Source organism: Grampus griseus (genome assembly GCF_964374135.1).
Source record: "Grampus griseus genome assembly, chromosome: 6".
In the NCBI taxonomy this organism is placed as follows: domain Eukaryota; kingdom Metazoa; phylum Chordata; class Mammalia; order Artiodactyla; family Delphinidae; genus Grampus; species Grampus griseus.
The window spans coordinates 87082271-87095115 of record NC_139000.1 but is presented as its reverse complement, the minus strand read 5'-3'; the positions used below and the strand labels follow the sequence as shown (position 1 = coordinate 87095115).

At 38.3% G+C, this 12845-nt stretch overlaps 1 protein-coding gene across 3 annotated transcripts in view; it reads left to right on the top strand.

Moving 5' to 3' along the window:
• Nucleotides 1–12845, top strand: part of CDC14B (cell division cycle 14B) — a gene marked incomplete at its 5' end in the record, with an annotated part of 57332 nt that overhangs the window by 30778 nt on the left and 13709 nt on the right. For all 3 annotated transcript variants that reach the window (XM_082656340.1, XM_082656342.1, XM_082656341.1), the window contains 6 exons: nucleotides 1420–1482; nucleotides 3566–3653; nucleotides 3939–4169; nucleotides 7011–7149; nucleotides 7322–7481; nucleotides 8189–8286. In XM_082656340.1, the coding sequence (XP_082512466.1) occupies nucleotides 1420–1482; nucleotides 3566–3653; nucleotides 3939–4169; nucleotides 7011–7149; nucleotides 7322–7481; nucleotides 8189–8286 (779 nt within the window). The remainder of the gene's footprint in view (nucleotides 1–1419; nucleotides 1483–3565; nucleotides 3654–3938; nucleotides 4170–7010; nucleotides 7150–7321; nucleotides 7482–8188; nucleotides 8287–12845) is intronic.

Here is a 12845-nt window from a genome sequence, read left to right as displayed (position 1 = left end):
CATCCTTGTCCTTGACCCTAGGGCTCCCTTCTCTCTGCTCCCAGCACCTTTAAAAAAAAAGAAAGAAAAGAAGAAGAAGAAACACTTATGAGGGCCTTGGAGATGGTCTACTATAACATTGGCTTTGTTTTTATCAGATGTTATATCCAAAGTTTAATTAGCTATAACTATAGATCAAAGATTGCTTTTTTCATGCTACATTTAATTTTATTCAAGAGACAACAGCTTCTGATTTTACATTTAAACATTTTCTGTTTGTGACTGATTTTGAATATTATTGTATATTTGAAATTTTTATGAATGTATCAATAATTATGTCTTGATTTTAGTAGTGCTTTTTTTTAAGTGCTACTTCTAATAGGGTCTCCTTATGAAATTCAAATAATAGAAATTCCCTGCAAACTGATACATTTTATGGTATCATTCTGTTATTTTATTGTGTCACTCTGTTGTTGTATTATTATGTATCATTCTAGTCCAAATATGACATATATTGGGTACTCCAAATTCAAAGAAATAAAATTCATCGTGGATTTGGTCTTGGAGTTAGGACTTAAGCCACTATATTTTATAAAATGAGGGTTTTTTTGTTTGGTGTTATAGCCTTCTTATTTCTCATTCATATTTCAGTAGTTTACATTTTGCACACTGGGTTTGCAGAATCACCCCTTTTGAACCAAGAATACCTTCTTGATCAAGAATTGTTGCTTACATACTGTCTGGCTCAGTAAGCTGGGAGAACAGTTGTCAGAGGCTGCCAGCTTGTCCTTGTCTCAGAAAATAGATATTGTGCTTATTTTGCTTAGCATGATGCTCTGCCCATTGCAACTCAGAGTGAGGCTACAGAGTAGAAGAGAAAATTCATATATTTTTCCTTATTGAAACAAGGGTTTTTTCCCTCAAAATTTTGCATTTTAGTGTTGATCTCTGGGCTGTCTTTAGTATAGGGAACATTAATCTTTTAATTCAAGACTGTTCAGAATTTGAAAGTGAAGATGTTTATGAAATATGTGGGATTTGTTTGATATAAACTAACCCATGGTTTCTTTCCTTTATATTATTTATTTAGCAACTATTGGGTTATGCATTATATTTGAAGCCTGAATGATGTTGATCTAATAAACGAGTAGGATTACTTTGAAGGCTTGATTATTTAGATCTTGCATGGATAGGATGACTGATGAAGGAAAATAAAAAATAAAATTTCATTAAAATAAATACTGTTATAACTAATTTTCCTGATAATGGAAGCATTTAAAAGACATAGCCCACCTCCTTTGAAAACTACTCAATGGAACATAATCTAAATATAAGAATGTTTTTCTGGGGTGCCTCCTGATACTTATTATTAAGAAATTGGATTGGAAACTGTTTCCTTATTTGCATCTTTGTTATTAAAAGCTTTCCTTTGGATTTTAGGCAATGCAGTATGGCTTCCTTAATTTCAACTCATTTAACCTCGATGAATATGAATACTATGAAGTAAGTTTTCAAAGATATTGTTTTTAACTCTTTTATGCACGTTTTACTTCCAGAAGTAGTATTCTTATTTTTTGAAAAATCAAACAATTTAGATGTGTGTAGAGTGAAAAAAACTCGTCTTTTTTTCTCTTATTCCTATTTCTGCAGTCCTAGTTCATATTGATTTTTGCATTTGATACATCTTTCCAGAGTGAATGAGTGTGCTCTGGCATTTTTCTTTAATTTTTAGTTTAAATTTTTTTTATTATTGATGACTTTCATACAGTGATTAAATGAGATAATGTTTGTTAAACCCTTAGCATAGGAGCTGATGAAATGAATAGCCATTATACATCTAATTAACTCTGGAAAATATTTGTTTTTGTCAGAACCTATTGTTTCTGTGAAGTCAAGACACTTTTGGGTGCAAATTACAAAAAGTAAACACAAATGGCTTAAATAAAGTGGGGAAAATTTATTGATTTACGTAAATAAAAAGTCCAGGAGCTAGTGTAACTTCACTCATGACCAGATTCAGGTACTCAAGCACTTACCAGAAATTGGGCTGAAGCTAGCTTTGTTCCAAGGTCAGTTCTCCCCAGTTGGGATAAAGATGGCTACCAACAGCTTTGACTTACCTGTTTGATTTACCCAACTCATTGGAAAAGAAAATTCATAGCTCCAGCAGAAGACTCTCGAACTCCTCTCCTTGGCCTGGCTTAGATCATGTCTCTAGCCCTGAACTAGGTTGTGTTTTTGGTGAGTGTGGGGGATGAGTAGGTATAGAATACTTTGGCCATCACAGCAGTGGAATCGGGTCAGCCCTATCAAATCATACAGACCAAGAAAGGTGGGGTCGGGGGGCACAGAGAGGAGAGAATCCAGGCAGGCAAAAACCACAGGTGTCCTCTATGTTTTTTTAATGTAGTGTATTTTTTTTAATGTGTAATTTGATTCTACCATTCTACCTTCCAAGTAGATAATGAGTAAGATGTTATGCTAAAGGTCTTTTCCAGCCAAGAATACTTGTGGAGTCTTGTTTTTTTTTATCCTGCTATAGTTATCTTGAGCAGACAGTCTCACTAATATTGGAATGATTCCACAGACAGCACTTTATTCAGCAGTATCTTGAATCCTCAGATAACTGTTCTTTCACAATCAATTTTTAAAATAACTATTATTTTAAACTCCTAAGTATAACAACTATTTTATTGATAAATTGGGTTCATAGTTATTACTAGTCATTACTGTGATGTACCAAACATATAAAAGCATATTGTGTGATTCATTAGGCCAACCCTGCCTTTACTTCTCTGTAATAGCAGTACATTTATAAAGTACAATACACATCAATATTTATTTACCATCTTAACTACTGAATATAATTGAATTATTAACACCATTTTTTGTGCTTCTCCTTATAAAATTAAACATTTAAAATAAAATATACTTTCTCTTTTTAGATAAGCAAAACTAAGAAAAACACCAGTTGGTATTCCTTCAGTGTAGCACAGTGATGCCTTTATGTGTTTTTTACTAAGGAGTAATATAGGTGCTAATTAGCTTCCCTCTCGCTAATGCGGAAATTGTAGCATTGCGGGAGAGTAGCAGGGTCACCCACAAATGACTTTTACTTTCAGTGAAACTGCATTGAGACACAGGGTAGCTACAGACCACCATGGTAGCTTTGTTTAGTCTCTATAAGTATTTTTAGAAATTTTGGATTAGTATTTTTCATTGAATCCACGATGCCCATTTTATCCTGTTTTGAATAGGAATTCTCTGAATTCAGGATATATCTTACAATCTATGATGCCTGTGATTCAATGAAGTCTATCACACATTTCTCATTAAAAACTCCAAACTTCTGGTTTTACTTCAGAATCAGAACATGTGGCAATAGTAGTCCTCATTCCTGCTTACATCTTTTAGCATGGAATGAACTCATCCATTCCCTTGGCTGATAATTAAGTCAAATAAATCAGTTTTGGGTTACTTGCCCGGCCTATAGATCTTAAGGGAACTCTTGATTTATTTCTTACCTTTTCTTAGGTACACGTATACATACACATACATTGATCTTGTTTTGGTCTTCCCTTTGCAGAAAGCAGAAAATGGAGATTTAAATTGGATAATACCAGACCGATTTCTTGCCTTCTGTGGACCTCATTCAAGAACCAGACTTGAAAGTGGTATGCAAATACATGGGACCAGTATAGTTTTGTTATTAAAAGTATCCATCCAGTATTTTCTTTTAAAAGAGGCCAAAGCTCGACTGTCTTAATTAAGTGTACTTGGACATTTTAGCACATCATTCTGCCTGAATTTTAACTTTTTAAATTTATTTTTTTCACAGTTATAATCAAACTGGTATTCAATCCCCAGTCCAGATACTGTTTCCACCCAGTTACAAGTGAAATTGTTATCCATTGTCTTCTTTCTGCATTTTACAGCATCTGGTGAATTTCTTTATGTAGGTTACCACCAACATTCTCCTGAGGCTTATATTCCGTATTTTAAGAATCACAACGTTACTACCATTATTCGTCTGAATAAAAGGATGTATGATGCCAAACGCTTTACGAACGCTGGTTTCGATCACTATGACCTTTTCTTTGCGGATGGCAGCACGCCTACTGATGCCATTGTTAAAGAATTTCTGGATGTTTGTGAAAATGCAGAGGGTGCCATTGCAGTACACTGTAAAGGTATGTTTCTAGTGTTGGTTAAGAAATGGTGGACGTGAATGTATATGTGTATAGAAACATACCATACTCGTTTAGATTATATGCAAGGACACATGAAGATGCCTTTGTTTTTTATAGAGTGCTTTTTTTTCCTTTTGTGATTTACTTTTTTTTCTTAAAACCACTTTATGGAGGTATGACTGGCATAAAAAGGCTGTACATATAAAGAATGCTTTTAAAACCCTAATTTCATATGGAAAGTTTAGTAAATTAAGTTGTATTCATGGGTAATACTACAAAGGCTTATCACATTCATTTATTCATCAAATATCTATTCAGTGCCTACTTTGGTAGGTTCTGGCATATGTCAGTGAGCAGAGCAGACTCCAAGAGCTTATCTTTTGGACTTCATATTCTAACAAGTTGCTAGGCTTTCAGCAGCTAGAAGAGTGCTTGGCACTTAATAAATATTTATTGAATGAATGTGTAATAACACATTGTATGAATATACTAGGATTTATTTAACTTTTCTCCTTTTGTTAGTTAACTAAGAAGGCAAGGGATACATTTTTGTTAAGAAAAATCCAACACTGGGGAGAAGAAAAACTAAACAGCAAACCTGGGGAATATCAGAAATCTAATCCTGAGAGTTCACACATTATAAGATTCAAATGTCCAGTTTTCACCAAAAAATCTCAAGGAATACAAAGAAACAGGAAAGGATAGCTCATTCAAAGGAAAAAAATGAATCAACAGAAACTGTCCCAAAGAAAGACCAGATGGTAGACTTACTAGACAAAGACGTTAAAACAACTGTCTTTTGTTGTTGTTGTTCACCACATGGCATGCAAGGATCCCTGATCAGGGATTGAACCTGTGCCCCCTGCAGTGGAAGCTGATCTCTGCATCACCCTCAGGGTCATAATAACCTTCTTTTGAAGGATGAGCCATGTTTGCAACCAGTTACCTCTGTTGTCCAGTCCTATAGAATCCCTGAAACGTAAAAGCCTTCCTTTATTTCATCCTGTTTCTGTCCCCTTTAGTCCAAACTGGCAGTCTTCCAGTGTAATCCCATCAGTATTTTTAGCTTGTGCCGAGATGGCTGATTAAATCCATGGGTAATATCTTTATGGAGCTGATTTTTCAGTCATACCCTTGGTATCCAGAACACAGTTTCTCACTTTTTTCAAAATGAATAGGCCTAAAATTTTTTAAGTGTTTAGTTTCTCGTTCCTTTTTGCTTAACAATTACTTCTTCAATTCATCTCTCTCGTCTCACATCAGTCAGGAGAAACCAGGCTGCACCTTTAACACTTTGCTTATGAATTTAAATCTCCTTTGCTAATTATCCAAGGTTGTCATGCAGAAGTTCTACCTTCCACAAAGCACTAGAACACAATTCAGCCAGGTTTTTTTTGCCACTTTCTAACAAGGATTGCCTTTCTTCCAGTTTCCATGTGAGTCCACTGGAATCACCATTAACGTCTGTATTCCTCCTACTAACAGCCCCTTCAAGGCAATCTAGGTTTTTTCTCTTTTTTTTTTTTATTTAACATCTTTATTGGAGTATAATTGCTTTATAATGGTGTATTTATCTAGGTTTTTTCTAACATGTGCCTTAAAACTCTCCCAGCCTTTAGAATTCCAATGCCAAAGTCACTTCCACATTTTTACATAATGTTTCAGTAGCATGCCACTTCACAAAATCTGTATTAGTGGGATTTTTCCAGAGAAACAACTAGTAGGATGTATATAGAGAGAGAAGGAGATTTATTATAAGGAATTGGCTTATGTGACTATATAGGCTGGTGAGCATAAAACCTGCAGTGTGGACTGGCAGGCTGGAGACCCAGGAGAGCCAATGGTGCAGTTGAAGTCCAAAGGCTGTCTGGTAGAATATTCCCTCTAACTCTGGGAGGCAAGTATTTTTGTTCTGTTCAGACTGCCAACTGATTGGATGAGGCCCACACACATTACGGAGGGCAGTTGGCTTACTCAAAGTCTACCAATTTCATCCAAATACACCTGCCAGGTTGACACATAAAATTAACCATCACAGGAGGTAATGATACTAGTCTAGACGAGAGTAAAGGAAGACAGCAGGAACAGAGTGGGGAAAAAAGTCCACGTGCAAATAGGTATAAAAGTAGAGTAGAAAAAACAGTTGGATGAGGGAGAAAGTACAAGATGTTAAGCCTGTATTTTTGGAAAGATGGTGGTTCCATTAACTGAAAACCCAGAGTATAAAACACTGCACTTACTGAGAATCATCGCTTAGAAAGTGATTTTCAATCTTGGCTAAACGTAGAATCATGTGAGGGATTTTAGGAATCTCCGTGTCCAGGCTGCATCACATACCAGTTAAAACTCTCCAGTTGGGCTTCCCTGGTGGCACAGTGGTTAAGAATCTGCCTGCCAATGCAGGGGACACGGGTTCAAGCCCTCGTCCGGGAAGACCCCACATGCTGCGGAGCAACTAAGCCTGTGTGCCACAACTACTGAGTCTGCGCTCCAGAGCCCGCGAGCCACTACTCCTGAAGCCCTGGCGACTAGAGCCCGTGCTCTGCAACAAGAGAAGCCACCGCAGTGAGAAGCCCTTGCACTGCAACGAAGAGTAGCCCCCGCTCACCACAACTAGAGAAAGCCCGCACACAGTAACAAAGACCCAATGCAGCCTAAAATAAATAAATAATAATAAAAACAAACAAAAAACTCTCCAGTTGATTGTACTGTGCATCAGAACATGAGAACCACTGTTGAGGGGAGCAGAATCATGGGAAGCTTTTTTAAAAAAATCCTACCTGCCCAACAAAATTCTGGAGCACATGACACCAGGTCTCATTGGTTTGTTTCTTTTCCTAGCTGGCCTTGGACGAACAGGCACTTTGATAGCCTGCTACATCATGAAGCATTACAGGATGACAGCAACCGAGGCCATTGCTTGGGTCAGAATCTGCAGACCTGGCTCAGTGATTGGACCTCAGCAACAATTTTTGATGATGTAAGTGGATGGAGAGCTTTTGTAATTCCTCAGGAACGCACGGGTCTGGAAAGTGATGGGAAGTAGAATTTTTCTTAGGCTCCAGTAACAGCAGATAGTCTAGTAGGAGAAAGTTGTTTGTATGTATCTTTCCGGAAGGCTGTATTTTGATCTTGTTACTTAAATACTGTAGGAAACAGGCAAGCCTCTGGTTGGAAGGTGACTATTTTCGTCAAAAGTTAAAGGGTCAGGAGAATGGAAGACACAGAGCAGCTGTCTCAAAACTCCTCTTGGCTGTTGATGACATTTCAATCAATGGGGTCGAGAATGAAGACAAGCAAGAACATGAACTGGTAATCGAACCACCCCCATCACACTGTTGTCATTGCTTTAGATGCTGCTGAGAACTTTTTAGGGCATGGAGAAAATTGTAGATACAAATAATAAAGCACATTTTGAGGGATTATCATCACACATTTTTTGTACTTATTGCCCTCTCTAGAAACTTTTTAGTCAAAATAGTTAAAACAAGGTTATGTGTCCTTAAAACTAAAGTTTATTTTTTGTTTACTCACAAGGCACTGGTGATAAAAAGAGGTATGTGAAATACACTCTTTAGATGGACCTCGTGACAGCCGTTTCCCCCATTTTTTTCCTATTTCATGGTAGCTGATTTAGGGAACCCATTGTTCTCAGATGGGAACTTTAAAGAACCAAGAGTTTAGGGGGTAGCAGTACTATATTAAGTGGTGGTAAGTAGATTGTGGAATTTAAAAGAGAGTGTTTTCAATACTGAAAACCCATTATGCCTCTTCACTGTCAAAATGTTTTATAACAAGAGTGCTATTGGGTTCTTTGTCTATGAAAGTCAACTTTTGGTTGTCTTGAATTGTGTCCTGTACCTTTATTTTGAAAGCAGCAAAATATTTTAGAGTTCATCAGAATGTTGAAGTATATTTATGTGTGTCTGTGTATGATCTGTATGGGTAAATGTAGCTGCTATGCTTGCATTAACAAGTACAGCTTAAATCATTAGCTCAGTGTTTTTCTACTTACACAGTACAGTGATGATGACGAAATCAATGCAGTGACACAAGGTGATAGACTTCGGGCCCTGAAAAGCAGAAGACAATCAAAAACAAACGCTATTCCCCTCACGTGAGTCTGATTTCCTTCGTGTGGTTGTAGTTATTTAATTTGTGTATGTATAAGGTCCTTCATGAGCAATTTTTCCTGTACATTTTCTCCATGGTTGCATATGCCCATTATGCCACTTTGAAATGAATATCTACTTTATTTAAAATCTAAGGGTGTTGCCTAAGAAGCTCTTAACTATCCTTTGTTTATCTCTGTCTTGTGTTGCAACCTCGCTAGCTCGTATAGATAGGAAAGCACTATGCCGAGTGATTTTTCTCCATGGATAATAACTGTCGGCTAAAAAAATATTCACAGCCTCAAAGTTGAGAGTTATGTTTCATTTGGAGGAAATTTTTAGAACTTGAAGAAGCCCGGGAGGCAGCATCTCAAGTTACCGTGAGAGAACTGCTCCAAGGAGGCGAGGAGGGAGCCAGGATATATAGGAGTTTTGCAGCAAAGGTAGTCTGAATGTCAAAAGATTACTGTTAATAAGAGAAAACAGATATCCCAAGTTAAGGAATTTAGCGCTTTTCTATGTATGGGAAGATGCAAGAGTCTGGGCTCACTGAAATCCTTCCTTTGATATGCACCTCAGCTCTCTGGTGCCAGTATCCATGCTGAGTTTCCTCAGGGCTCACCATGGGGAGTGGGAGTGGCTGCAGTCTGATGGCTGCTAGATGGCAGGTGTTCCTTCCTTCCTGAGTTCCCTCAGGGCTCACCAGCTCATTGTTGGCTTGTGGCTATAATCACTGATGACCGTGACATCCTTTGTTTACTGATATGACACACAGTATTCCATTTCTCATAAACATGTTACATCCTCAAGAGAGTAACAGAAGATATAAACTGTAGAATAACTGTAGATTTGTCCAGAGTTATTAAAATTGTTAATTTCTTTAAATTTACTACCGTATTACACATAATTTGTTTTGATATGGTAAACTTTAATTAGTGGTGACATGGGGGGTTAATGTCGTTATTTTAAGTCAACAATGAATTGATTAAACTATATTTTTGTATTAATTTTTCATTGGAGGAATTTTTCAAGTTACAGAAGTAGGTTTAGTATGGAGTTAGGAAGTTTTATAGTTATTGGGTTGTGTGTGTGTCCACTTATACTTGCTTCTGTAAGTGTTAGTTGGGATTCAATCTCATGGAATGTACAGGATTGTTAGAAAGATATGTAGAATCAAAAACTTGACCATTGTACTTTTTTTTGCGGGGGGGCGGTGCTGGTACACAGGCCTCTCACTGTTGTGGCCTCTCCCATTGCGGAGCACAGGCTCCGGACACGCAGGCTCAGCGGCCATGGCTCACGGGCCCAGCCGCATGTGGGATCTTCCCGGACCGGGGCACGAACCCGTGTCCCCTGCATCGGCAGGCGGACTCTCAACCACTGCGCCACCAGAGAAGCCCTGTAGGGTATTCTTTAGTAGATGCTCCCACCTATACCAATGGATTCTTTCCTTCTAGTACCTTTCATTGTGGGGTGGGTGTCAAATTTTGCACCGCCCCCCTTTTTTGGTGATGGAGATAGGTCATCTTAGTATTCAGTAAGCATCTTGTAATATGGCAGGGAACTATGACATAGTAAATGGTTATGGCAGAGAAGAACAGGCCTTTTTAATTAAAAGTAGTTCTTCACTGGTATCTTCTCATAATCTTAAAATCCAAAGTAGAATTACACTTAAGGGATGTGTCATCATGGGCCACTACCTTGGGAGATTCTTAAAAGACCCAAAGTAAAGGAATGAGTTTTCCAAAATAAAATGGCATGTGAATGAAAGGCATCAGTATTGATATAGGCATTAATTAAGCATTCTCTTTGCTGTTTAGTTGTGCATTCAATCAACTAGAATGCTTTAAATAATTTATTTAATTCCAAATGCCATTTTGTTTTTAATTTCATTATAAGTCTTCATTTAAGGTCTTAATGTTCTTTATTTTTTTAGTTACTATTTTTTAAATTAGTTTATTTTTAATTTATTTTATATTTGACCATGTTGGGTCTTCATTGTTGCACGTGGGCTTTCTCTAGTTGCGGCAAGCGGGGGCTACTCTTCCTTGCGGTGCTCGGGCTCTAGGCGCATGGGCTTCAGTAGTTGTGGCACACGGGCTCAGTAGTTGTGGTGCACGGGCATAGTTGCTCCACGGCATGTGGGATCTTCCTGGAGCAGGGCTCAAACCCGTGTCCCCTGCATTGGCAAGCGGATTCTTAACCACTGCGCCACCAGGGAAGCCCTTAATGGTTCTTTCTATTTAGAAATAGTATGGTCCCTCCAAATAATCATTCTGAACCCAATTTTAGACAGGAGGAAACAGCTAGTGCCTTAGAGCAGTGCTTCTCAAACTTCAGTGTGCATTTGAGTCTCCTGGGAAGCTTGTTAAAATGCAGATAATGATCAGTGGGTCTTCGGTACCATCTGATTCTGCATTTCTGGCAAGCTTCCAGGTGTTAAAAGATGCTACTGGTCCAGGGACCACACTTGGAATCACAAGCCCTAGAAGGTGGATGATTTTGTGGGCTGCTTTTAGTCATGTCCAGGTTTTTTGTTCTGTTTTTGAGAATCTTCAGCATCAGTTTATTTCTCAATAGCTTGTTGCCTTCTGTTCAAAAGTCAAGCTGGGAGTCAGGGATGGGAATTCTGCTTAGTCAAAGGTTCTGGAGTTCGATAGGGCTTATAGGAAATTTTCTTTAGTTACTCTGAGTCTCTATCTTGTGAATATGTTTTATAAGAGTTCAAATCATTTGATGCTCCTTTCTAGAAAAATGAGACTATAAAAGTCTCTTCCATAGCTCATGGATTTGTGGAAACATAAAAGAAAACAATAAATGTAGACTAAAATTAGAAATATTGTTGGAAACCAGAAGATGACACTAGATGCTATGACATTTTTCTTGGTATGTGAGGTTCCCTGGGATGGTAGTTGATGGATGGCTAAATGATAGTAACTAGCAAAGACCAGTGGAGGAAAGACCAGCCTTTGTGCTCTCCATTTGCTTAGTTATCTATTTACACCCCACCTTACCCTAAAAGGAGTAAAGAACACTGGCCCTTTGCTCTGAAGCACTCTTGGCATTCTTGGCATGTGTTAAAACAATCTTCCTTTTTTTTTTTTTTTTTGGCCACGCCTTGCGGCTTGTGGGATCTTAGTTCCCCTATCAGGGGTCGAACCTGGGTCCTCAGCAGTGAAAGCATATTCCTAACCACTGGGACTGCCAGGGAATTCCCTAAAACAACCTTTTACTTGGTAAAACTTAAAAGAAAAAAAAAAAAGCTAGCTCCGGATTCCCTTTAATTGTAATTGTAATCCCCCAAACAATAGAATAGTCCCCAAACCACCCTCTTCCCATACACACAATTATGCGTAAACACCCTGAGAGATTTAAGATTAGTCACAGCAGATTTTCCTTCCTTCTCCTTCCTTATCCCTTCCTGCTTTTTCAGACCCTCTTTGCTGTTACAGTCTTCTCATTTTTGCTCTTATTTGTAGCTCTTTTGGCCCTAGAAGAGGAGGTCAACTGGAGATTTCCTTTCCTTCCCAAGTGTTTGTTGTGATTTTAGAAATATTTAAAAGTCCCCTGAGAGAGAGTTTACAGCAGCAGCTTGGGTTGAAAAATCTAAATTCAATTCCTGCCTCCTGATTTTGACCCATCTGTCAGCATGGACATGTTATTTTGCTTCACTGTTGGTACTTAGCCAAATGAAAATGTTAAGAGGGAAAGTTAATGAAAAATATATGAGTACTGGTGATTCTTAAAAGAAAGTTATAGTACATAAAGTAATCCAGTCATTGGTGTCTGTTTTACAGTCAATATTTGGGGAGAATTAAGTGTTAGAAATTGTAAAATTAGTAATTTTTTTTTTTTTGCGGTACGCGGGCCTCTCACTGTTGTGGCCTCTCCCGTTGCGGAGCACAGGCTCTGGACGCGCAGGCTTAGCGGCCATGGCTCACGGGCCCAGCCACTGCGCGGCATGTGGGATCTTCCCAGACCGGGGCACGAACCCGCGTCCCCTGCATCGGCAGGCGGACTCCCAACCACTGCACCACCAGGGAAGCCCAGTAAAATTAGTAATTTTGTCAGAGAGCTTGTCTGATCCTGACTATCATGAGGACAGGAAATTATGTAGCACCATGATCTTGAAGTGATCTTCAGGACATGATGGCAAGTATATTATTGTCTGTGCCAAAACAGATTGGGTAGATTTTGTAACTTCATCCATGCTGCCTATTTTTCTGCATTGTGCTGATGATTTCTGCTAGGTTTATTAGGGACAAAGGAAATGATGCATGAAGAGTGGAAGCGCATCCTATGGGAACAGGTAAAAATACAGATATAGTTAGCCTTGAAAATCCCTTAAAACCACCTTTAACAGTACAGTGTAGGTGGGTGTGTTTAATCATTGAAAAATAATTCTCACGCCAGGAGCTTTACTAGGGGAACAAATGAAAATCTATAAAGCAGACACATGCCTGTGTCAGTTCAGGGCTTTTTTTGTTTGTTTGTCTGGTTGGTTTTGCCTCCTTTTTCTCTGTGATTTGCTTTTCTGTGTGCATATTACGCTTTTTGAAGAATT